The 26,131-nt window shown below is 48.6% G+C and overlaps 1 protein-coding gene across 1 annotated transcript in view; it reads left to right on the forward strand.

The window, feature by feature from the left end:
* Positions 1–944: 944 nt before the first annotated feature.
* The window catches only part of Cnn3 (calponin 3), a 29,966-nt gene continuing 4,779 nt past the window's right edge, over positions 945–26,131 (forward strand). Inside the window, exons 1-5 of the mRNA XM_050134379.1 lie at positions 945–1,253; positions 22,959–23,080; positions 23,295–23,361; positions 24,300–24,437; positions 24,784–24,900. Of these exons, the coding sequence (XP_049990336.1) occupies positions 1,197–1,253; positions 22,959–23,080; positions 23,295–23,361; positions 24,300–24,437; positions 24,784–24,900 (501 nt within the window). The 5' untranslated portion in view covers positions 945–1,196. The remainder of the gene's footprint in view (positions 1,254–22,958; positions 23,081–23,294; positions 23,362–24,299; positions 24,438–24,783; positions 24,901–26,131) is intronic.

A 26,131-nucleotide genomic window follows, 5' to 3' on the forward strand; every position in this document is an offset into this window, starting at 1 on the left:
TACAGTCCAGTGTAGTCCCAGGAGCAGAGGCAAGGGCCAATGTTCTGTTCTCACCTTCCTCTATCAGTTTGCCTTTGAGATCAGAAGAAAGGAAGGGGACAGGAAAGAATACAGAGTGCTGATTCAAAGAGATCTCTGACTAAAAAGAAAACAAACAAAAGCAGGTAGACTCCTGATTCAGGACAGTCCTCTAAGTAAAAAATAAAGGAACAAACTAAAACTAAACAGGGCAACAGCCACCTAGACTTTTGGACTGGCTGAACTTCCTCCCTGTAAAGACGCGTGTGCAGAGGGCAACCGGTGCGAATCCAGAAAGGGATCTGAAAAACCCCCAAGACTTTGCCATGGCACTTTCCCCAATTTCTTTCGCACTCCTTTTAAAGTGTAGACAGGGTGAGCAGGAATTTGGCAAAGAGCCTTGACCAAGACAGAGGTCAGACCCACACAGGTGCGGCAGCTGCGTGGGGAGGGAGGACCTGGCAGGTGTTGCTGCAGCCTCCCTGTGCCAGCCATGTGGGCTCGGAGGCTGCTCCCGGGATTTCCAGCGCGGCATCGGGGCGCGCGGTGATCCGGGCGGAGGCGGATGGAGTGGCCGGTTAGCGGCGGGCCAGCTCGGGGAGCTTCCTGTCCCCCTCCATCGACGGAGCGTCACGGATGCCTGGGAGTCGATGAGAACCGCGGCGGCTGGGAAGCCCCCAGGCGCCGGGGCGGGGCGGCCGCAGCCCGCTGACCAGCCGGGAGGAGGGGCGCTGAGGTCCCCGGTGGCGTGAGGGCGGGGCCGGGGGCTGGGACCCGCGGGAGGGAGCGGCGCGCCCGCCGCGCTGCCATTGGCCACGAAGCCCTGGAGCCGGGGAGGGGGCGGAGGCGGCGCTCCATTGGTTGGGCTCCCCGGCCAATCCCCGGAGGCCTGGGGGGACCAGGCTGGGGGCAGAGCGTGCGGAGCTGCGGAGCGGGCAGCGAGCCGGGCAGCCAGCCCCACTCTAGAGTGACCCTGAGCCTCCGCGGGACCCGAGTCCGACCGAACCCTCGAAGCATCGCCCGCGTGCCCCAGCCGCGCCCCGGAGTCTCTCGCGCCGCGCAGAGGAGCGAGCTCGAGCATCTCCCGCGCGGCCGCCGCTGGGACGAGGAGTAGGGACACCGAGGGCGACAGACCCCCCCGAGCCCGAGCGCAGCCGCTTCCCGTCGTCGGAACCGCCATGACCCACTTCAACAAGGGCCCTTCCTACGGGCTCTCCGCCGAGGTCAAGAACAAGGTATGCGCGCGAGATGTCTGGGGTCGGTCTGCTGCGGGGAGGGAGGGCTGCGAGCCGCCGCGGAGAGACGTCGGGGCTGCCCGAGAGGTGCGCGCTCCCCAGCTCACGAAGCCCGCTTGCACGCGTTGGCCCTGGCTTTGTTCCCGCGCCGCGGCCCTGGAGGCCGGTGGGTTCCCGGACGCCTGGAGTCCTGCAGCGCCGCGGGGCCCGCTCGAAGGCTGCAGGATGCGCCCCTCGGGGAAGAGGGCGCTCCAGAGTGGTCTTTGGCCCTTAGGCGGGGCCTGGCCTCGCGGCTCGGACTCCGGGAGTTGCCGCCCCCGCCATCCGCCTGAGTCGGGGCTGCCGTGGGACCCTGCGCCTCCTCCCATCCTGGCCCCCTCCTCCCACAAACGAAGTTGGGCGGTTACGTGGCCAAACCGGGCCCCTCATTGTTCCTCTCCTTCTCCAAGGGAGGGGAAGCTGAGTGTCCCGCCGACCCCTGGGACCCGCGGGCGGAAAGGGAGCCCGTCGGTGGTGCCTCGGTGCCATTGGCTCTGGTGAGGGAAACCCAGACAAAAGCCTGAACGCGCAGCCTGAGAGCCGGCTCAGCTGTTGACGGGAGACTTAGAAATGCAATTCTGAGAAGTTTGCAGCTCGTTTAATTGTCACGATCTCTCGGAAGGGTCGCTTTTGTTCGGGGGTTTGTTTGCTGTGGCGGGTTATATTTTTGGAGAGATCGGAATCTGGCTACCCTGCTTTTCCGAGTACTCATCTCAAGAATGCATCGGGGTTTATCTCTCGGACTTTTGGTCTGGGAAAGAGATGAGAGGCGTCCCCCTCCCCAAATCCTCTCTTTCCTTCCTCCCTGCCTGCATTCCAAGTCCATGACATCAGGGGTTTCGGGGGGGGGGGGGAACCAGCCAATCCGCGTGGAACTGCGCACAGACCGCTCATTGTCTCCTTTTTGCTGTTCCGGCCAAAGCGCCACAAAGGAGGGCTGCTGTGGTTTAATTCCCATTAACCTCCCGGGAGTCGAAGCATGTCAGGATTGTCACCGCGCTGTCCCACCTCTGGTAGAATGCATTGGCATTGTCAGGGCTGTTGACACCCCGAAGCTGCGGGTGTCTGCGGTGCGAAGGGAATCGCGTAGAAGTAATGAAACGCACAGTTGTCAGACTGCTAGCAAGAGCGTGGTTTATTCTCTCCCGCTGTTGTAGCTAGCGCACCCCTTTGTAGTTCATCTAGAAGATTCTAAACAGTCTTTGGAGCAAGGGGCTGATTTTCGTCTGTATTCTAAAACTGTAATCTTCAGGGGCTTAACCTTTTTAAAAAATGTTTTGTCTGTATTAAAGTTTCCCTAAAGAGGCCGAAAAGTTTGTTTGGAGGACAGCACTCACCAATTGAAAGACGCGTTGCAAAATAGCGGTCCTTCCAAGTTTATAGCCCTAGCTTTAGGAAGCCGAGGGCGTTGGCGTGTGAGAGCTGGGTAGCTTGTGCTTCGGCGCGGCTTGGCGGCGCACAATTTTAATTCCCTCTGGGATTCTGGCGCCCACTGAGTCTCTTTACCTTTGCATTGTAAATGAGGTCCTGGTGACGTTGGCAGCCCTTCAAGTGACTTGGCTTTTCCTGGTTCTTAGTATCCAAGCTGGTTTTCTTTTTGCTGACTGGCATAATAGCTTCTTCCCTTGTAGTTCTAACTGAGCCAATAACCCCAGGAAGTGCAGAGACTCAGGCTGGATCGCTATTACTGTAAGTGTTGGAAACAGTAAATCCTCAGGGTTTTTTTTTTTCTTTTTTTTAGAACCCTTGGAAATTTATAAAGGCTGTTGGGATTAAACATCAAGCCCATTTGAAAAAAAAAAACCAACCCCTTTATTTATGCGGGGCTGTCTTACAGGACCCTTTCATATAAATCCTTTTGATCTCAGCAGCAGAGGTGTCGGCTGAGGTGAGAATGACCACTGGGATTCCAGCATCATTTTCTGATTAGGATGCTGGGCTCAGGAAGGGTGTGATTGGCCCAAGGTCAGAGAAGAAACTCAGAGTATTCTAAGAATTCCAAGGATCGGTGTCTTAGTTTAGCTAAGTACTTAGATATGTTCAACCACTGGACACTGCTGTCTGCTCCTGCCCACCCCTATTTTGGTCATCCACCTGTTACTACTTGACATAGTAATTATTCCTGTCATGGTATTCATCACCTGTCCGGGCTTAGAAACCAGTCTGCATGCCTGAGTGAGGTGTTGGTTTTTGACTGGGAGAGTAGGGCTGTTGGATAAAGAGCGGACGCACGGAAGTATGAGCTTCTCACATAGCAGCTCCGTTCTCTCCCGCCGCCCCCATGGATTGTATAATTTACTTGTTGATAAATATCAGAATTTTGTTTATTATTTTGTGTGTATGGGTGTTTTATCTGCAGGTCTGCCTGTGCACCTTGTACCTCTGGAGGCCAGAGGAGGGTTTTGGATCCCTGAGAACTGGAGTTACAGATGACTGTGAGCTACCAAGTGGGTCCTGGTGGTCGAACCCAGTTTCTCTGCAAGAGCAACCAGTACTCTTAAGCATTTAGCTAGAATTCCAGTTCGTTTTCTTTCTTAAACTACCATTTCATGTCTTGGTAGGTAGCGTGGAGTGGAGTTTGAGTCCAGCAGATGTAGATTCTAGGTCCTCCCCCACTTTGGCTAGTTCCTGTTTTGGATGATGATATGGGCAGGTCCTTTGACATCTGTCTGTTGGAGTCCTGGCTTATGACATAGAAGGTTTGGCTATTTTGTTTCTTGCCGTTGTCTGTCCTGCTCTTCTAAGAACTCAGATTGTATCAGAAAGCATGGAGCTTATATTTTAGTGGTGAAAGCAGCCCACCAATGAATTGAAGGCATCTTTGATTTTAAATACTTCGAATCAGTAATATTCCAAGGCGGCATCTTTGAAACTAAACCTTTATTTTGTGAGATGCCCACACATAGCAGAACATGCAAACCTATTTTAAAAAATAGGGCAAGAAAATGTGGAAGCCTGGATTAAAAAAAAAAAATCCCTTTAGTCCGCATTGTGGATCACGTGTTTCTTCTTTTTTGAGACAGGGTCTCATGGAGTTGAGGCTGATCTCGAAATCACTGTGTAGCCAAGAATGATCTTAAACCCCTCCCTCCTGTTCCTGCCGACACCTCCCAGTTGAGTACTGGGATTATAGGTGTGCACCCGGCATTTCTGGCCTGGCTTTAAATAACAATGAAAGAAAGGAATAACAAAAGGACCAGTAACTGTGATCTCCAGAATCCTTACTGGCCTTGGAAGTAGGACTACTCTTAGGCCCTTGAGGAAAGGAGGGGGAACCATCCTGTGGCTGTCCAGGTTGAACAGGCTCTGTGAGACTAAAAGGGAAAAAAGAAAGCGAAAACAATAAGACCAACAGACCCTCTAAGGAAGGGCAACGTTTCCTGACAGTTGGGTCTAAACAAATATTGGAGCCAGTAAAAGCTGGCCCTTGGGGCAGATGTTGCAGGGCCCTTAGAGCTCTCAGGGTAGTGGAGGAAATGGACAGGAGTGGAAAGGGTTGGTACCCCACCCCTAGTGCCTTACAACAGTGTTTTCTAGGCGGAGCCTGAGTGTTGAGAATGAGATGGGAACGTGTGATTGGAATGGGTGTTCTCACAGCCCATTGGAAAGTCTGGCTTGAGCAAACTAGCTTCTTGGAGAGTCTTTTTGGTCACTTAGTGGTAGTCCCAAACAGCTAAAAGCCACTTTGGAAGACATTACTAAAAGTTTAAGGCACTTAAAAAGTAGATTAAACAGTCCTATCATAAAATGAGGGCCAGGACCCATGACATCCTGGCGTTCAGCTGTCTGCCCCATGCCCTCTGAGCAAACAGCTGCGTTTTGGAGTGGCCTGAGTCAGGGTATTTCCCTGGTGACTCCAGCGTAAATCATCACTGAAGTCAGACTTGGTGGTGCACTCTTTAATCCCAGGTCTTGGGAGGTAGAGGCAGGTAGATTTCTAGTGAGTTTGTGGCCAGCCATAGCTACGTAGTGAGACCCTGCCTCCAAAATAAGTACATATATAAATAAAAATAATAAAACCACTTAAGGCAGCATACCAGAATCACTGAGGCAGGGTTTATCCTTTTTTAAAGTACTGAAGTTGGACAATTTCTCATTAAATACTTGGTATTACCTATCTCTGCCCATTAGAGATAAAGATTCCAGGTCTTATTCAGGGATGCATCTCAAGGTCCTTATTAGGTTGTGGTTTGGAACATAAGAGATGCTGTGTAACTATATACAATCCTTATTATAAGAAATGCAAACTTATCTTGGAAGTTGTAGTAAATATTTACTGATTTAATGAATTTGTCAATCAGGAATAGATTTTGCTGTCTCTAACAGCTGAAAATCAATCTGCTAAGTAGTCACCCCTATAAGAGAATTCTGTTGGCAGGTCTGACGTTTTGGAAGGGCTTAGATGGTTTTGTTTAGTTGTGGTTGAGACAGGGTCTGACTGTGTAGCCCTGGAACTGGCTGTTGTGTAGATTAGGATGGCCTCGAACTCTCAAAGATGAGTCTCACCTGCTTCTGCCTCTCAAGTGCTGGATCTTTATAAAGAAGTGTGTTCTAACACTGGCCTTGTGTTGTTTCGTAAAATAACTTGCTCTAGCATTAATAGCACCTTGAAAACTTAACCACTACAATAATTCTATCTTGTTGCTGATTTGGGAAAACTCTTTCATGGACTTCCAGTTAGACTGAAATGGTAGAGATCCCCTCTGGAAAGCCTGTTCTGAAGTGAGACAGGGTGGCCGTCTATGCTGCTGGAAGGGACTAATTATTGAGGTTTGTCTGCTAGCTCACTTTTCTTTTCCTTACCCCTTCCCCTCATGTCAACCAAAACCAAGAAGATACACTTTGAAAGGACGAGGGGCGGTTCCACACCTCTGGATCACGGTCTTTCACGCTTACTGTCCTGTGGCCTTTCACAGCCTGAGAGCGTTATATTGTTAGCCTGCAGCTTCAGATTTCAGATACAGGCTGAACAGTGAAAACATTGTCGGTACGTCCAGTAACTAGAGGGGTGTGCACGGCGTGCGCGTGCGTGTATGTATGTGTGTGCGTGTGTTTCCTCTGACTGTTTCCCTTCCAGATTAGGACAGGAAGATTAATGAGGTCTTTCTTTCTTCCTTCCTTCCTTCCTTCCTTCCTTCCTTCCTTCCTTCCTTCCTTTCTTTCTTTCTTTCTTTCTTTCTTTCTTTCTTTCTTTCTTTCATGTGCATGGGGGTGTTTTGACTGGATGAGCTTTTTTCCTTCTGTACGCTGTCCCGTGTACACCATGGCTTAGATGGCTAATACTGTTTGTGACTATCTTTTCCTCTTGTGAAGCACAGTTGCATGGTTTTGTTTGGCTTGTTTCACCATCACTGTAGGCGTCTTAACTTCCTTCTCATGATGATGAGAAGGTAGCCGTGTGGAGCTTGTCCTCAGCGTGGGGGCAGGTCCCATGTTCTTCTTGCCATTAACCATATATTGTGTGGCTCTGAACTGTTGATGCCTGTCTTGTGCCCTCCATCCTTTTGGTAAGCATTTCTGGAAAGGGGGTGTCCGTCAGGTTGTTTGTGGGGACTCAAACGTCTAGTCTTTATAGTAAGCAATATAAACATCTTCGTCAAGTTTTCTAAACACACGACATTTCTGAACACTGAAAGGCCTCCTGGCAATGTCACCTCCGGTTCCTGGCAGTGAAGAATGGGTGCCCTGGGTTTGAATCCAGTGTCTTTGAGATTCACTGTGGACCTTGGGCAGGTGATTTAACTTGTTTATGTATCACCTGTGCAGAGAAGATGTAATACTGGCTTTACAAGATTTCCGGTAGATATCTGACCTCGATCATTCACATCAAGTGTTCAGAATTAGCCCAAAGCGCACACAATATAGATGGTGTTGAGTTCGCTGACCGGGCAAGTATTTTGTTGGCCGGTTTGGTCAGTTCTGGCTTCTGAGCTGTGTTTGTTGTGCAGATGTTGATACTGTCTCCAGAAGCTGAGCTTTCACTTGTACTCGAGGCTTCGGACAGGACAGGACCAGGTCACCAAGCATCCTTACTCTGTTTCCTTTCTCATAGGGAATGTGCTGGGGTGTCTGCATTCTTGTCCAGAACTCCCGTAGCATCCTGGGTGATGCCTCTTTCCCCCCATGCCCTGCCCACTCGAAGTCCTGGGTCCTCTTTGCCTTTCTGGCCTGGTTTCTCTGCGTATCTATCTGCCTTCTGAGTAAGAACTGGGAAGTGCAGGGAGTGGGTGTGCCCCCTGGGCGGAGCATCCGCAATGGCAAAGCCAGAGAACTGGGATCAAGAATGTAGCAGAAAGAGGCCCCCTTTTTCCTCTTCCTCTCTGGTCTGTCTGTCTTTTTCTCTGTAATCCCAGCTTCCCAGCCTTCCTTGCTACTTAGAGGTTCAGCCCCGTGGGTAGGGTATGAGCTTCGTCGTTTCGCTTTTCTCTCTCCTCTTTTCTGCTTCATGTGGGAGGAAATCTGAGAAAAACTAATTAGTGCCATGTGTAGCGAGTTTCTCTTACTGTTGGTTAATTCAGACATATGATTCTATTTAAAAAGCCGCAGCGAGCCCGAGGCTGCAGCTTAGCATCCACAAAGCCCCGGGTCCAGTCATAGCACTCTGTAAGCCCAGCATGGTCACAGGAGCCTGTAATCCTGGCACTTGGGAGGCGCAGGCAGGAAGATCAAGAGTTCAAAGCCCTCCTTGGCTATATGGTTAGTTTGAAGACAGCTCCAGGCACATGAGAAAAACTTGTCTTAAAAGGCGGGTGGGGAAATAATTCACTTGGTAAAGTGTTTGCCTTTGGATCCAAGTCTGATTCCCAAGAAGCCACGGGGGACAAAAAGAAACAGCTGGGTATGGTAGCATGTGGCTGTAATCCCAGCACTGGGGAGGCCAAGACAGGCAGCCTACTCAGCAAGTCCCAGGACAGTAAGGGACCCTTGTCTCGGGGGTAGATGGTACTTGAGGAATGGCACCCCTAGATTTCCCCTGTGTCCTACACATATATTCACATTCCCCTAAAAGAAAAGCTACAGCGGTCACGTTACACTTTCCATCATTCATAGAAATTGTATGTACATGACCCTCGTCCTGGGAGCTTGCTGAAGTCCATGGCCCTTAGCAGCAAACCTGCATCGTCAGGCTGTTCTGAGCCTGGGCATTTGCTTCAGGTTTCTGCAGAGAACCTGAATGCTGAGTATTAGGTACCCTCATGATCTCACCCTGGTCAGATACACCTAGACATTTTATCTTGCCAGTTAGGTTTTCATCTCTAGTGTTCTTTCTCTCCTGGCTACATCTCTTTGCCTTTTTTTTCTTCTTCTTAGCGACCAATGATTCACTTTTAGATATTATCCTGGAGTTGATTTTCTAGTACCTTCCCAAACACCTGTGGCGAGAGGCCAGTAGAGTAGTCTTCTGTCTGAGCTATCTTTGCCGTGTATCTTATGAACTTTTGAACTGTGCTGGCGCTACCCCCCTGAGACTGCAGAGCTATTGGAAGCAGAGCTCCTAGCTGGCAGCAGGTTCTAGTTTATCAGTGTGATAAGGAGATACAGGGGGACAGGGATAGTGGCTGCCCCCCCCACCCCCCAGATGGAGGGGCTCTTCCAGTGTTGCCTAGGTTAATCTCTTGACTCCTGGGCCCAAGCAGTCCTCTTTACTCCGCTCTTCTCAGTGGCTCGGGAGTGCAGGCCATCTCCACCGTCCTCTCTCGCTGCTTTGTGATGAACTAGCCATGAACTGGATGGAGAAGATGGATGGAAGTAGAAAAGGCTTCGACTCTGGGCAGGCCTGGGTCCAGATTCCTGCTTGACACTCAGTCTTTGGATAGGTCATCTCTGCTTTCTTCCTTGCTTATGAGAGCCTCTCCAGCTCTTTAATCTTTGTGTGGTGAATGACATAATTGTGAGGAACGGGAACGGTGCCAGAATGTCAGAGCGAAGCCCTGAAAGAACCCTGTATCCTCGCCCTCATCTCCGGGGCTCCAGTCACCCCGACTGTCACTCCCACTCCACACTGAACTGAACTGTGGTCTTTGTATGGATTTCCACGGTTTGCTTTCTACTTCCGTGCTCGCAGATATTCCTTGAAGACGCTTGTGTGGGAAAGTACGGAGCTCTGGGTCCAATAATATTTCAGTGGATATTACGTATTCAGAAGTTGTTCGTTTTTAAAATCAGTTCATGGTGTGAAACAGGAAGAATGCCACTTTATTTATTTTCATCAACTGAAAGTCAATACTTGGAAGATAGAGAAGGGAGGATCAGGAATTCACGGCTATTTATAGCTACATAGTAAGTTCTGAGGCCAATCGGAGATTCGGGGCTTCACGAGACCCTGCCTCAAAAACACCAGGCAGCAGGGCCTGGAGAGATGGCTCCTCGGCTCAGAGTGCTTGCTGTACAGTCATAAGAATTAGAGTTCAGCTCTTAGTTCCCATGTGACAATCCATTTCTGTAACCCTAGTTCTGGGGAGGGGAGGGACAGGAAGATCTCCAAGGGCTTGCTGCCTTCTAGCCTGTTAGGAGAAAACATGAGCCCCGGGTTCAGAGAGAGACCCTGTCTCAGACAGATAGGTGGGGAGTGAGGGAAGAAGGCACCTGGTGCCCTTGTTTCTGGTCTGTGTGAACACAGGTGCACACACGTGCACATACACTCACCCAGACCCTCCACATCTAGATAAAGAAATCTCAACAGAAATGACAGCCAGACAAGCCCAGGACAACTATGTAAGTGGCCCTGCGGAGGCTTAGGCCACGTGTTTTAGCTCTTTACTAGTGTGTGGCAAGTCACCAGCATCCCCACTCCCTGTTTCATTGCTCACCCTACCAGACATGGGGACCAGGCAGCGGGGAGGGGTGAGGACACTTCCAATAGAAATTACTTGGTAAGTCATTCTTAAAGTAAGAAGCTTAGGCAGCATGAGAATGAGCCCGTCAAATGGTATCAAGTGCTATCAGCTAATTAATTGTGATGATGTGTAGTCGGCCCTCTCTGGTTGTGAGCCTCACACGTGTGGAGGCAGCCAACCGCTGGCTGAAACTGTCCCCCAAAATGTTTGTGTCTGTACTGAACCTGTCCACAGACCTTCCCACCCATTCTCTGAGCAGTGTAGTATGGGAACTATTTACAGAGCATTTGCATTTTTGTTAGGTAATATCAGTGACCTAGAGATGATTTTAAGTATGGAGGGGAGGCGGCTGGAGTTGTAACTTGGTGGCAGAGTGCCTGCTTAGTAGACAGGAAGCCCTGGGTGCCATCTCTATTGCTACCCACATAAAAAGTAATGGGGGGATGTGCACGGGTCTCTTGCATGGACTACTTAAAATACCGTTTCATACAAGGGGCCTGAGCATTGGGTGTTTTGGTATTTGTGGTGGGGAGGGAATGCCCTGGATCCAGTCCCCGAGGATACCAAGGGACAGGTGCTGAATGTGAACAGCCTTCAGTATCCGAGTGGGAGTCTGCCAACAGAGCAACAGAGCATAGGGAGTCCCTGCAATGTTCGTGAATGAACTTGGGGTGATTCTCAGCAGCCGTGAGCAGTGAGAGCCACTAAGGACCTCAGGGTTGCAGTAGAGGAAGCGTTGTGCATCGGGAGATTCCTCTGCAGTTTCCAGACTGTCTCCATTTCAGTCCCAGGCTGGAGCTCAGAAGAAAACAACATCGTTCAAGGGGCACAGAGGAAAGGTGCTGCGGCTGGTGAGGGCAGGCCAGGGGCCAGGAGCCCCAGGATGGGCCTTTGCCAAGATGCAGGGGAGGAGAGTCGGAGGTCCAGGAAGGCTGGTCTCATGCAGGAGGAGGGCTGGAAACAGGCTCTGGATTGTGCTGCTGAGCCCTTAGTGCTAACCTTTTGAGAGACTGTCTTCAGTGGAGCGTTTTTTCCAGGAGGTGGGAGCACCAAGAGAGGAAATGGAGAGATCTGGCCGGACATGAAAGAGAAACAGGTCAGTGCTTGAGGCCAGCATCAGGTTTATTCAAAGGTTTGCTTGTTTCAGTCGAGATGGGAGCCTGTGCCCATTGAAGAGCCAGTGAGGGAAAGGCTGGGGGAAGAGAGTAGAGCTGAGGGTTGGCAGAGGTGGGAAGAGAGTGGAGGACCCTAAAAACAGATGATGTGGACGTCTCCTGAGCCCGTAGTATTGCTCTTATGTAGAATGGGGTGTTGCTTTGGTCCAGGCCTGGCCTGGAGCTCCTGAGCTGGTCGCATAGGCCACAGGGAGTGAAGGTGGCTTGGCCTGTGTGTGTGATGTACTGTGTTCCTCTGCTTGTCTCGGCTGAGTTCCGCTGGACCCTTTGCTGCCAGGGCACTTGCTCCCTCCACCCATTCCCTTGGCCCTTGGCCTGGAGCAGATGGGAAGTTGGGTTTCCGTTTTGGGTTTTGTGCGTGTGTGTCTGTCAGATCACCTCTGGGAGACCTTTGTGCTGCAGCAGAACAATGACCAACACCACAATTCACGAGGACCGACGTTGTTCCTCTTGGTGTATTCAAACTCTGTGACAGTCACATACAGTGTGAGTTGTTGTTACTGTAATCACTATATCCTGGAGCCTCATAACCAGGTCCTAGGTGGAAAGAGGAAGCTGTGTTCAAGATTTATTTATTCATTTATTTATTTATATGTGTGTGTGTGTGTGTGTGTATGTGAATGAAGAAACTGAATCTTGTAACTAATTATCTCCTTTTTTGTCGTGGTGAATGAGAAGCTTGAACTTCAATGTGCGTCTAACCTGTCTTCAGTAACATTTGTGTAGGTCGTGGTGGTATGCAGGTATGTGACCCTAACCCCCAAGTTTATCATTTTTCATAATATCAAATTAAAGAAAAATGAACTCAAGCTTGTTGAAGGAGAGACCACTTGCTTTGTTCCTGGCTGCTCAGCCCCAAAATAACCACTCAGAAACTGTATTAATTAAATTATTGCTTGGCCCATTAGCTCTAGCTTCTTATTGGCTAACTCTTACATTTTAATTTAACCCATCTCCATTAATCTGTGCATCACCACGAGGTCTTAGCCTACCAGCAAAGTTTCAGCATGTCTGTCTCCAGCAGAGGCTCCATGGCTTCTCCCTGACTCTGCCCTTCTTTCTCCCAGCATTCAGTTTAGTTTTTCCCACCTAGCTAAGTTCTGCCCTGCTATAGGTTCAAAGCAGTCCTTTATTAACCAAATTGTATTCACAGCATACAGAGGGGAATCCCACATCACAAGCTTTTAACTTAGGGTCCTACCAAGTCCTTGAGTCTGGGGACTAGGGACAATGAGGGAATGAAGAAAGGACAGACACACGTACAGGAAAGCCGGGATGGGACCGACTGGGCTCTCTGGAGAAACCACAGCATCCTCCTGGAAGTTCAGTGTGTTCATTATATGCAGTCAAATAGAGGTGGGGTTTTGCATACAGCTGAGCAGGAAAGCGGGGTTATTATATGAAGATTAAAAAGGAAGCCATGATTATTAAATATAGCTGAGCAAAGAGACAGATTTAGCTGATCTTGGTAGGAGTGTCCTCTGCGGGGGACCTGTCCTCAGGCTGTAAACGTGGCACAGGGGAGCCGTGGTGGGTATTCTCTGTAAACGCTATCAATATTTGCACTCCAGACCAGAAAAGGGCCTTTGCTCCTGAGCCTCACCTGGCCACACTCACGTCAACAGCACATGCTCACTCAGGACTTCCCTCCCTCAGGTCACTTCCGATGCCATTTCATGAGGCACAGGGGAGCTTTTTGTTAAGGGGGAAATGGGAAGTTCCGTCCTGTTAGTCAGTGGAAACTTCATGTCCTCTAATCTTCATGGTGGGAGAAGGCTGTGCTTTTCTGCTCATGTAAGACCTTTGTGGGGTTCCCTAGCCAGCCTGCAGCCTGCCTTTATTGCTGATGGTTGCCTCCTACCTGTCCTAAGACATTTGTGGGGTTCCCTAGCCAGCCTGCAACCTGCCTTTATTGCTGACGGTTGCCTCCTACCTGTGCTGATCGTCCAGCTCAGAAGTGGATAGGGAGCCACATGGCTCATGATAACTCGTGGGTGGTGGGATGCTCGCCCAGGAGGAGGACTTCCGAGATCAGTACCAAGGAGCTTCCGGTTGCTCTGCTCTGGGAACTGTGATGGTGAGGTGGGTTTTGTGAATTCCTCAAATCACAGTAGACCTTGAGTTGCATCCTCTACGGCAAACTTGAAGTTATCCTGTACAGAGTGAATACATACACACCCCAGAGCTGCAGAAGGCGCTGCAGCCAACACGGATTTCAGCGCCGCCCGTGTGTGGGCGCAAAGGTTTTGGAGGCAGCCACAGTCCCGAATCTAGGCAGCAGCAAAGAGCTGACTGCAGCGGGTGCTGCTTTGGGGATGCATGCGTGCTCCAGTCGTGGAAATGCACACTTGAGAAGTAGGCTGGTTTTCATCCACTGCAGCTTCTGCTGGGGCCCTGTGTCAGCAAGATCTCCATAGGTCTCTCAAATTGACAAGGAAGCCCTTTATCAGAATCTTCTCCAGCTGCCTTTCTTGCAAGTAGGCTTCCTGCTTACACTTCGCTGGTACTAATAAGGTATTTTTCCATTTGGCTTCTAGGTCATTTCCTTGGGATTTCTGTTTATTTATCCTGGGCCTAACCTCCATGTGCCTCAGAATAAATTGGCTCTCTCTCTCCTGTAAAACTTTCATTTAATGTTCAGATCATGGCTGTCCTCTCCCATAAACTTCCAGGCCCCTTCTAGGGTGTGTATAGCCATGTCTGGCTGCCCAGTTTTTCAGAATAGACTGTGTATGATTGATTGATTGATTGAACATTCATTCATTGAGACAGGCTAACTTCCAACCTGTAATCCTGCCTCTGTCTTCTAAATGCTGGGCCACTTGCTTGCCTGTATCTAAATTCTTTAATTTTTCACCACCCAATTTGATCTTTCTAGACCAGTGGTTCTCAGCGTTCCTGATGCTGCAACCCTTTAATTCCTCATGTTGTGACCGCCAACCAGAGAATTATTTTTGTTGCTACTTCATAACTGTGATCTTGCTACTGTTATGAATTGTAATGTAAATATTGGTGTTTTCTGATGGCCTCAGGCAATCCTTATGAAAGGGTCATTCACTCCCCCAAAGGGGTTGTGACCCACAGATTGAGCATCACTGGAGCCTGATGATCCGTTTGTCATTTCCCCTTTTAGAATGTATCTGGATTGCAGTGTTGGCACGATGTGGTTTCGCCAGGGTACAGTTAAGTGATTGCCCAGTACCTGGTGACTGTTCCTGCTGACCTTCCAGAACTACCACACACAGCGACTGTGTCCCTAGCAGGCCATCTAAGATTACTAGATCGGCTGATGAAGTGACGCCTGTGGTGACCGCAGCAGCATTCAGATGCAGATGTCCTTCAAAACAAGATAGACCTTTGACTCTGAGCCTTAGGCTGGTGACATGATCCATAGATGAATGTACACCGATGAAGTACTGGTCTTACCTCATGGAAGGAGACCTGGGCAGCTGTTCTTACTGTGACTTTGACCCTTGCTGGCTGCTGGTGATGTCTACCCTCCTACCTGCCAAGTGCTTGCATACACTCACCAGAAGTCCCAAGTCCCCTCCAAGACAGCCATCCTTGCCTACCAGTATTAGAGACCCTTGTTAGGGTTAGGGGGCTGGGAGTCAGAAGTGGGCAGACCTGGCTCCAGTATTCTATTCACAACTGCTCACCAAGTGAGATGTTTCCATCCTTATTAACTGAAGTTTTTGAGTTGTGCGCCCCCCCTTGTGTGTGTGCGTGTCCCCCTTCCCATTTAGGGTTGCACTTGCAAAGCCTACTTTTACCTATGTATAGTCTACATCTGAGAATCTAAAGATTATTTTTCTAGACAAAGAGGCCAGAGTTGACTTTGTTCTTTGCTTTTCCTTCTGTCTGTAGTACTGTTTATTGGATTAGGCACTAGACCTGTTTCTCTTGGTGTTTTTAAAGCTCTAGCTTCTTGTCAGTTTCACAGTACCCGCATCATCAAGTCTTAGGGTCTTTGTGTGATTCTGACTGGTAGAACTGGAATCTGGCATGCCTTGTGTGTTGAAAGCTTGGTTGTCTACTTATGGCTGGAGGAATGTGGAGGGAGCAGGAGGTGGGGCTTAGTGAAAGGCAGTGACATCATTGGGAGGCTTCCCCCTTAACGGTGTCTTGGATCATAGCCCCTTCCTCTGTCTCCCTTTCTTTACAGACACCATCAGCTGAGTAGTTTCCTCTGTCTCATGTTTCCCACCATGCTGTTCTGCTCCATCTTAGGCCCAAAGGCAACTGGGCCAAGTAGCCACGGACTGAAACTGAGCCAAAGGAAGCCTGGCTTCAGACATTTTGCCTCAACAGTAGGAAACTAGCATGGTCTATATGGGGGATATAGTCTGTATCATGGTCTAAGGTCTGGCTGTACGCCTTTGAAAGAACACCCGCCTTTGAGACCCTCTTCGATGCCACTGTGCTAACTTGCTCCAGATGTAATTGTCCTTGACTTTCAGACTTTCCTAGCAAGTTCACAACATAGAATGACTTTCAGATTCTGAACTACTAGAGTAAGATCTCCTGGGGCCAAGCCTGCCTCTGAACTATGCTTCCTAGCCGTTGAGAAGAGGACTAGGAGAGCAGAAGCTGAAAGAAGAATCCAGAAAATGTGACAGATGCTGATTTGGATACTGTTCTGTCTTTGAAGAGACACTGTGACCAAGGCAATTCATGAAAGGAAGCCATTCACTGGGGGCCTGCTTACAGCTTTCTAGGGCTGGTCCATGATCACTGTGGTGGGAACCAGACAGACACAGTGCTGGACCAGGACCTGAGAGCTTTACATCCTAATCCACAGGCAGCAGAGACAGGACCTGGCATAAACTTTTGAATCTACTCCCAGGGATGCACCCCTCCAACAAGGCCACACCTAATCCTTCCCAAACAGTTCCACTAACCGGGGGGCTAAGCATTCCCACACAAGCCTTTGGGGGTACTAACATGGGTGTAGTTTTTAGGCAGCTGAATTGGGGTGCTGCTGAATCCTCTGAGTGGCTCAAAAGCAGCCCCAGGAGAATTCAGGCATGACTGAAAATTGGAAGACTGTTGTCACCACCAGAAACAATAACCTGAAATATTGTTTTAACAGCCCCTGTGATGGTTTATTATAGGAAGGAAAAGCGCTTGGTTCTCTGCGTGCATGGGCCAGGCATCTGCAGATTCAGTCAGCATCATCAAAAATACTAGGAGGAAAATTGTGTGTTCGCCAAGCCTGTGTTTTCGTTGTCATTGTGCCCTGACCCTCATATGCCTGCATTATACACACACACATATATCGTTTAGATTGTATCAGCTCTGGTAAGTCTGCAGTTGATTTAAAGTATACACGGATATGCATATGCTACGTGTACGGACTGTGCTCTTTTATGTAAAGCACTGTAGTAGCTAGGGACTTTGGTGTCTGTAGGAGTCCTGAATCAGAGCCCTGTTGTTGATACAGGAATAAAAGCCAAGTGCTCTTCACTCTTCAGGGGACTCTGCAGTGTGCCTGGCAAGTGTGGCCATCGGGCAGTTCTTTTCCCATGAGGTGCCCTAGTAGCTTCTTGTTGAATGTTCGCTGCTTACGCCAACAACAGCACTAACTATGGAATCGCACTGGGTTTGCCTCTGGTCCATTGCTGAGATGCCTTTGAAGCCTTTTGTCTCCCCGGTTACCTTGTCTTCCCATTGAAGACTTGTAGGGAAACGTCTGTCCACAGTGCCAGGTCTTGGCTGCCTCTTACCCGGCTCTGGACGGCTGTTATCTGATGCAGTGTCTCCTCCCATTAGGAAGGGCAGGCCCTTGGGGCTTGTGGTTTTAAAGAGAATCCTTCCTGTGTTGTTTTCTGTTTTATTTGACAGAGGATGACACTTTGAAGAAGGGGGTGAGGTTGGGAGGGGTGATGGGAAGAGCCATATACCCTGGTTCATCTGGCATTTCTTTCCCTTGCTGTCTGTCACTGTCTCTTTAACCTCCTGACCTTTTCGCTAGTGTCTCCCGTCTCTGCCAGATTGAGCACAAAGGAACGAAACTGTGTGGAGTGGGCTGGGCTTTGGAGGGTCCCGAGTTTGTCTAGGGTCCTGTTCACTGTTGCCTACGAGACTCTCAGTGTGTGCTCTGCATACTTCCATAATTTCATTTCTGTGAACAAATACCGCTCTGTAGAGAGAGAGCTAAAGCGAGGACTATAGAGTAGCCATGCAGGACTGCCCGCCCTTGAGAGAAGGGCGACTCCGAATGGATTGTCTGAGCTACCCAGACTCAGACTGGAGTGCCAAGACTGAGCAGATGGATGGCTGAGGCTCCACAGAGGAGGAGGACCGCAGCTGGGGTAGTTCAACCTAGTGCTTAGTGGGGTTCTTAGCACCAAAGGGAAGGGAGAGAGAAAGGGAGGAAGGAAGGAGACAATTGACATTCAAGGGGAGTGATGGCTGGTAGTAGAAGGGCGGTCCACCCATTTGCAGAGGTTTGAATAAAAATGGCCCCCATAGACCCATAGATAGTGGCTATTAGGAGGTGTGGCCTTGTTGGAGGAAGTGTGTTGCTGGGGGCTGGGATTTGAGGTCTCAGATGTTCAAGCCAAGCCTGGTGTAGCCCTCTCTTCCTGCTGCCTGTGGATCGAGATGTAGAACTCTCAGTTACCTCTCCAGCACGTGTCTACCTGCGTGCCACCATGCTTCCTGCCATGACAGTCATGGTCTTTTTATAAGAGTTGCTGTGGTCATGGTCTCTTCACAGTGATAGAACTTCAGCTAAGACTCTGTCCAACAGCCTGGAAGGCTTTTCCCTTGGTCTTCATCCCTCCTGGTGTTTGCAGGAAGATGCTGGGGAGCCTCAGTGGGGAGTCTTCATCAGCTGTGCCCAGGCTCAGTTCTCAGCTCCATGATCTTCACTTGGATTTTGATATGGAAAAGATGATGGCGAGGGCAGGGGTGTTATTCAATGTCTGTCTGTCTGTCTGTCTCTGTCTCTCTCTTCTCTCTCCCTTTCCTTTTCTTTCTTCCTTTCTTTCTTCATTCCTTCCTTCCAGTATCGATTGGATAATTTTCGTCTTGATGTTTCATTATTTGAAATTCTGTATATATCTTTGATATGAATACCCTTATGTGTGATTGGTGCTTTGTTGTTGTTTGGTGGTTGGCTTTTGAGACAGTGTTTCACTAGGTATTCCCGAGTTCCTGGCCTAGAACTCACCAAGCTGTCCTTGAACTGAAAGGATGCACTGTTTCTGCTTCTCAAGTGCTGGGACTAAAGGCATGTGCCACCACACTTGACTAAGCAGAGCGTTGTTCCTCCTTCCTGTAGGCTGTATCTTTATTCTAACATTAGGGTTGTTGGATTTTGGGTTGGTTTGGTTTGGTTTTTGTTTTGTTACAAGGAAGAATGCTGTTTTAGCTCTAAGTTCAGAAGTTAAAGCTTTTAAGTGAAAATAATGATTAAATTGTATTTTTAGTTTTAGTTTTGAGAATTCCATAATGCATATGATTTGTTTTGATCAAACTCCTCACCCATTCTGCCCACCACTTCCCCTCCCGTCTCCGTGTGCTCAGTTAAGCGCACTGAGTCCACTTAGTGCTGCGTGTATGGGCACGGGTGCAGGATCACCTCCTAGACAGAGCATCTGCACCCTCTCCAGGATCACATCCCTGGAGAACACTCTCATTCCACCAGTGTCCATGCTTTGCCAACAGCTCCTTAACTACGAATGGGGTGTCAGGAACCCGTCCGTGTTGGAATTTCAGCCGGCTTGATCCTGTGCAAGTCTTGAGCTGCGGTCACAGTTGTGACTTGGTGTGTGCAGCAACCTTGTCAAACCAGGCGATTACCTTTACTGCAGGTGTCCACTGCCTCTGCTTCTACAGCTTTTCCGCCACATCCTTCCACAGTGACTCTGAACCTTGTCGCCAGGGCCTGGGATACAGAGGACCCATTTAGATTTGAGCACTCCAGAGTCCCTTATTCTGCGCATGTTGACTAGTTGTGGGTCTCTGTATTAATCACCAGCCACTGCAAATCTACAGTTGTTGGGTAAGAACTTCGGATGCAGTTTATTACTGTGTCTGTTTAGCAAAATAAGTGTAGTAGGTTCTTATGGATGACTTAGGCAACCATGGGTTTTTGGTCCAGTTAACAGTGCCAAGTCATGAGGAGTGAGCCTTAAGTCCAATCAGAAAGTGATTGGTTATTCTTATAATCATTCCTCTGTTTCACCAGTGGCCATATCGTGCCAGGACAGTTGTAACTTCAAGGTTCACAACTGTTGTTTACTTTTCAGTCCCAGTAGGGAGACCGACTTCTAGGTCAGTAACCCACTGGATTTCTCTGTGTTCTCGGTGTCTTTAGGGAGGGTAACAATTCTGGAGGGTAACAAAGAAGTCTGGCAATAATAGCCTATAATGTTTGAGGGGTCCTATAGCTCTCAAAAAAGGTCTCCTATACCTGGTACTGGGCTTTTTAAGTAGCTTGTGGTATCTAGTAGACGTGTTGTCCCTGTTATAGAGCAGTTCCATTTGTACTCTATGCTATCCATAGAAACGAGAGACCCTGCCTCAAAAACAAGGTGGAAGGAGAGAACCAGCTCCTGAAAGGTTTTCTCTGATTCCCCTATCTCTCTCTCTCTCTCTCTCTCTCTCTCTCTCTCTCTCTCTCTCCACACACACACACACACACGCATGACTATTTTTAGAAACCATCACCACTGTCCTACAAAGAAAAAAAAACCTGTAACAATTTCATCTCTGTATTTAAAAAAGCAAGAGGATATTTTCCACCTACCCCCAAATATGGTCTCAGTATCCCCCACTGGCTTTCCACTCCACCCGCCTGTCCTCTTAATTGTGTGGGTGTTTTGCCTGCTTTTACGTCGGCACCATGTGTCACAGTTTTTGATGCTTGACCAAGTCTGTAGACAACTAGAAGGCACTTATCCATTGAAGTCAGTTTTGCTGCCGTGGAGACGGGAACTGGATGGGAAGATAGTTGAATTAACAGCGGGCCCTCGTGAAGACCGAAGGGCAGGTAGACCGACATCAGAGGCTCCTCGTGGATGCCACTCTTCAAGTGTGTTGAAATGCATCGCGCAGTTGGGCGTCCATCACTTAGAAAAATCAGCTCAGGTTCAATTTGCCTTCCAGAGCCGTGCCTACTGAGGACTGACTTCTGTTTCCGCCCCTTTCCTTCCTCGGCTCTTACCTTCCTGTGTGCATAGTATCGGGGTTGTATATAATGGAGCCTGTTTTCTGTGTGGGAGGAGATAAATTACCGCGGATGTTTATCTGGGGTAAGAGAGCGGTGGCTGCTTTCTGCTTGTCCCTCCCTGAACAGGTGGATCCCAGGCGGAATCTTCTACTGTCCGTACCTCCTTCCTCCTCCCTCAGGTAGCCCCCAGTGTCACCCAAGCAGGCAGGTGATAAAGTAGACCTTCTCAAGGCATGAGGGTACAAGGGAGAGAACCTCGCTGCCCACGAGACTCATTTTACCCCGTAGAACTGTCTTCTGTAAACTAACTTACAGGTGGGTGGGACTGGATCCGTGAAGCACCGCTGTGCTGTATGAAACTTGCAGGATTTCCTTTTCTAATCTTGGTTAAGCAAACACGCAGTTAATGTAAATTATCCATTATCCAGCCCCCGTTTCTCTAATTACGGGTAATGGACTGTGAAGGGGCACAGCAATCCCTGAATCATCTGTTTACTTCAGCCGAGCCTCCCCTTGGTGATGGGGGAGGGGGAGGCACCTGCCAGTCGGCTGCTTTCTGATGCTGTTCCAAGGCTACCTGAAAGCCTAATGAGCCTGCAAGAGGAGGATGTGTGTGACTCTTTCGTTTGTTTGAAGTGAGAAATGACATTTTTTTTTCCACTTTGTCACCTGAAGAGGAACTGCAGTCAAATGGAGTCAGCTGTGGCTGTTTGTTTTTAAGGCTCCGGTGCTGACCTTCATTATTTGGTGTTCGCAGTAACCTAACCAGCTTCTTATATGTCCATCCTGACCCGCCGGCTCGTGGTTCTCTCCTGGGCAGGGCCCACAGGCAGCCTAGATAGAGTCCTACATGGTTATGTTTGTTCCACGCCGGCAGGGCTGGCTGACCTGAACTCTGGGCCTACTTACTTCTGAGCAGTGTGGTGATCCACATCTCTCAGTCCTAAGCCTAATTATGTTTTATGGCCAGCAGACAGCCCTGCTGTTCATTTTCATTTCTGACAAGGCTCTAATTGATGCCGCTGGGCTCTGCCTAAGTGTGGCTAGCTGGTGCATTCACCTGTGCTGACCGAGAAGAGAAAGTGTGTGATTTTTGCCTTGTCCCCAGCTGTAGCCGCCGAAGCTACCACGGCCTCCTCCACTTCCTTTTTTATTTTATTTTATTTTGCTCTTGAGACAGACTTTCTCTGTGTGGCCCTGACTGTCCTGGCACTTGCTCTGTAGATCAGAACCCACAGATCCACCTGCCTCTCCCTCCTGAGTGCTGGGGTTAAAGGTGAGCACCACCACCACCCTACTTTATAGTTTTCATTGACTAGACTCTTTAAGAAAGTTTTAGGGCAAGGGAACTTGAACAGCTTGAACTTCTTCTTTTTTTTTTTTTTTTTTTTTTTTTGAGACAGGGTCTCTCTTTTTAGACCTGGCTGGCCTGAAACTTCAGTGGTTTGCCTGCCTCTGCCTCCTGTGTGCCGGAATTAAAGGTGTGGTGCATGTCATTTTTAATACCGAAGGTTCATTTTTAAATAAGTTTCAGGAGCTGGACAATGGTTCAGCTATTAAGTGCTGTTTGCTCTTCCAGAAGACCCAGGTTAGATTCCTAGCACCCACTTGGTGGCTGACATCTTCTGTAACTTCAGTTCTCGGGGACCAATTGATCCCTTCTTCTTGTCTCCATGGGCTCTGCATGTCGCATAGACACATGTTCAAGCAAACACCCGTACACGTAAAATAATAATTCTCAAAAAGGAAAAAGTTGCTGGGTGGTGGCGGCGTATGCATTTAATCCCAGACAGAGGCAGGTGGGTCTCTATGAGTTTGAGGCCAGCTTGGTCTACCAGGACAGCTGGGACTACACAGAGAAACCCTGTCTCGAAAAACCAAAAAAAGAAAAAAGAAAGAGGCTTAAGGTTTTGGTCTTTCAAATGTAGTGTTTTTCTAAGCCTAGAGAAATGCCTTTCAAATGTATTTTTTAAAGTGTGTCTATTATTGTGTGAATTTGAATTTGATGGAACAGAAGGCAGATACCAGAGCTTTCTGGACAAACTCCCAGAATGGTATGTCCTAGATGGTTGAGATAACCTGTGTCACAATGCCACGTGTTGGAATCTCTCTCCATCTTTCTTAGGAATGTGGTGACTAACAACTTCATCTTTAAAATTTAAGGTCCAGCTGATGCCATGTTGCAACACCGCTAAATTATGTTCCTCGTGCCATGGCTCAGGCTTTGCCTTGCTTGTTGGATTCTCTTCTTGGCCCCAGCTTCTCTCTCCATGCTCCTTAGTGGACACTGTCTTCATGGAGAATTTGTGTGTAGTTACGGAAGCTGTGACGGCCGGTGAAGGTCACCTGTGAGCTCTCCTGCCTGTCACTGCTGGGCTTAGTGGGTAATGACCAGAAGCTGAGGACCGTGTGAGGCACGGAGGGCGGCACCCTGTCTCCGAGCCCCTCTAAAGTTAGGGGACTTGTATTTCAGATCGCATCCAAGTATGACCAGCAAGCGGAGGAAGATCTGCGCAACTGGATAGAAGAGGTGACAGGCATGGGCATTGGCACCAACTTCCAGCTGGGCCTGAAGGATGGCATCATCCTCTGCGAGTAAGCGGCCTTCCTGGACCCCGACAAGGGTGGTTTCTGCCCTTCCGTCCTTTCCACGGGCCTTTCCCTCAATGATCCTGGCTCCCCAGCTAGAGTGTTGGCCTTGATAGTCTACCACCGTGTTTATTACTTTCCTTTACTGACTCCAGGGAATCAGTTTAACATCTAATCCTTGTTTTTGACCCGTAAAGTGTCCTTGTAATCTTGTTTTTAGACTCATAAACAAGCTACAGCCAGGCTCTGTGAAGAAAGTCAATGAATCCTCACTAAACTGGCCTCAGGTAATTGCCAAGTGAGCAACCTCCAATCCATCCTTTTTCTCCCTCTCCTCCCTCCTCTCCTCCCATACTCCTGTCCTTTCCTTCCCTTCCCTCCTATCTTCCCCTCCCACCCTCTCTACCTTCTCTCTCTCACACCCTTCCCTCCCTCTCTCCCTCTTCTCTCCTTTCCCTCTGTTCTCTCTCTTGTTCCCCTTTTCTCCTTTCCTTCTCTTGTTTGAGACAAGGGTTTCACTTTGTAGCCCAGGCTGGACAGAACTCAGAATATTCCTGCCTCGACCTCCCTAGGCCTAGAATTACAAGTGAGCTGTGCTATCCCAGTTGGCTTCTTTTTATTTGGTGAAAAAGGTCAAAATTTTTGTATTGATTGCAGGGCTGTGTGTGGGGGCGCATGTACCTAAATGTCCATATGATGCATACGTGTGTACCCCAACACACATTCATACATGACCAGTTCTGTCCTTAGAGAGCTTTGAAAAGCAGGGAATGGGGGCCAGTGTGTGGAACGCTTGACTAGTATTTGGGAAGTCCTGGCTTGGATCCCCAGCACGGCATAAATAGGGGGTGATAGGGCTCACCTCAGATTCCAGCACCAGGTCTGGAGGGTGGGGATCTAGGCAGAAGGTTCAGAAATTAAAGATCTTCCGTTGTAACCAGTTTGAGCTTCTTGAATTTTGTTTTGTTTTTGTTTGTTTGTTTGTTTTGTCTCAAAATTAGGACAGGAAAAAGTGTGGTTTTTATTTTGTTGTTCTAGGGTTTGTTTTGTTTTGTTGTAGGATTTTAAAGACTGTCCTATAAACCCTTTTCCAGAAAGAGCTGTGTACTTACTGTGTATCTGATAGGGAATCTTACCCCAAACCCCTCGGTCTGGAGTCTTGTTACCAGTCTTGGTGTGTCCATAGTTAGCTTCAACCCTGATGTGACTCTTTCTGTTTATACAGTTGGAGAATATCGGCAACTTCATCAAAGCCATCCAGGCTTACGGTATGAAGCCCCATGACATATTTGAAGCAAATGATCTTTTTGAGAATGGCAATATGACCCAGGTTCAGACTACACTGGTGGCCCTAGCAGGTCTGGTACGTACATGCTTTACAGTTTCCTGCACATAGGTGGCGAATTACATCATTGTTCTCTCAGGGATGCACAAACGGGGTGGGGGGGGGGCACTGTGTCTTCCATAATTGCTAGCTTCGTGAAAAGACTGCTGACCTCAGCTTGTGTCAGATAGGTTAATTAGAGCCCTCCCGTTTCAAAGGGTACGCTATTATCACTGAGTGGCCCTGAGTAGGTTTTCTCCCTCTGGTATGATATGATCTCACCCTTGAAGGGTGTCGGTGGACATCATTTCTTTGTTGTCTCTTCAAAATGCTGGTGGCAGAATATCTGTCTTCCGACTCAGCTGGTGAATGTGTTTACGTCTAGGCAAAAACAAAAGGCTTCCACACAACCATCGACATCGGAGTCAAGTATGCAGAAAAACAAGCAAGGCGTTTTGATGAAGGCAAATTAAAGGCTGGCCAAAGTGTAATTGGCTTACAGGTAAGTGGTGTGATACTATTTTTTCATCCATTAACACGGTGTCATTAATTATCGCTACACAAAATGTTATGCCTCTCATGAGGAAAGTGTTCACGAAAGTTCTGTAATGCAGATTGCTCACATACATGCATAGCTTATACGGTTTCGACCTATTTAAAACCAGTGGTGGGGCATGGTGGTTTACACCTGTAATCCCAGCACTTAACAGGGTGGAGCAGGAGGGTTACTCTGAGTTCGAAGTCCTCCTGGGCTACATTCGAATTTCAAGACCAGCCTGATCTCCAGAATGAGATCTTGTTTCAGAAAATGAAAATTAGCTGGGGTGGTGGTGGCACAGGCCTTTAATCCCCAGCACTCAGGAGGCAAAAGCAGACAGATCTGAGTTCAAGGCCACACAGAGAAACCTTGTCTCAAGAAACCAGAAAAAGAATTAAATAACACAACAGCTATAAGAAAATGATGGTGGTGTCCGTCCCCCCCGCCCCCTCCTTCAGACAAGGTTTCTCTGTATGACAGTGCTGGCCATCCTGGAACTCACTTTGCAGACCAGGCTGGCCTCGAACTCCTGGAGATCCACTTGCCTCTGCCTCCCGAGTGCTGGGATTAAAAATGTGTGCCTCCATGCCTGGCTAAAATGATGGCATTTAAAAAAAAAAAAACTTCAGGTATTCCGCTCAGCTTGCCCATTGTTTCTCTAGGAGATTAAGTTTTGTTGTTGTAGTTTTTTTTCTAATCATACTGTCTTAAAAAGAAAGAAAATGCACTTTATAAATTCTTAGCTGTTACTGACCAAGGGAAGCAATATATACGAAGCCCATAGTGCCAGAATCATCACACACGAGCAGTGTGCAGTATTGCGAACAAGCCTTGCTGATTGGGAAGTGTGTGGTTAAGGTGACTTTTACAGCCTCCCTAAAGAGTGTCACAAAACCACAAACAAGTGGTGTGAAGGCCGAGGACCTCCCTGGTGAACTGCCCCTTTGACTGAGTCTCTGTCAGGTGGATTTCATTGTCAAAAGTACAACATTGTTATAAATGGAGGGCAGTCAGAGTGGATGAGCCCGAACGCTGATCAGTGAGAGCCCCATGCGGTTGGAGCCTGCAGCCTAAAAATTAACGCCAGTGTTTGGAAAGATAAGTTAATGGAAAAAAAAAAGTAAGGTTCTGAAATACTGTTAACTTCTAAAGGGATATATGTATTTTTGTACAATGTGGGTTTCTATATGTGGCT

Source organism: Alexandromys fortis, unplaced genomic scaffold (genome assembly GCF_014885135.2).
Source record: "Alexandromys fortis isolate MF-2015 unplaced genomic scaffold, M_Fortis_MF-2015_v1.1 scaffold_19, whole genome shotgun sequence".
NCBI classification, from domain to species: Eukaryota; Metazoa; Chordata; class Mammalia; order Rodentia; family Cricetidae; genus Alexandromys; species Alexandromys fortis.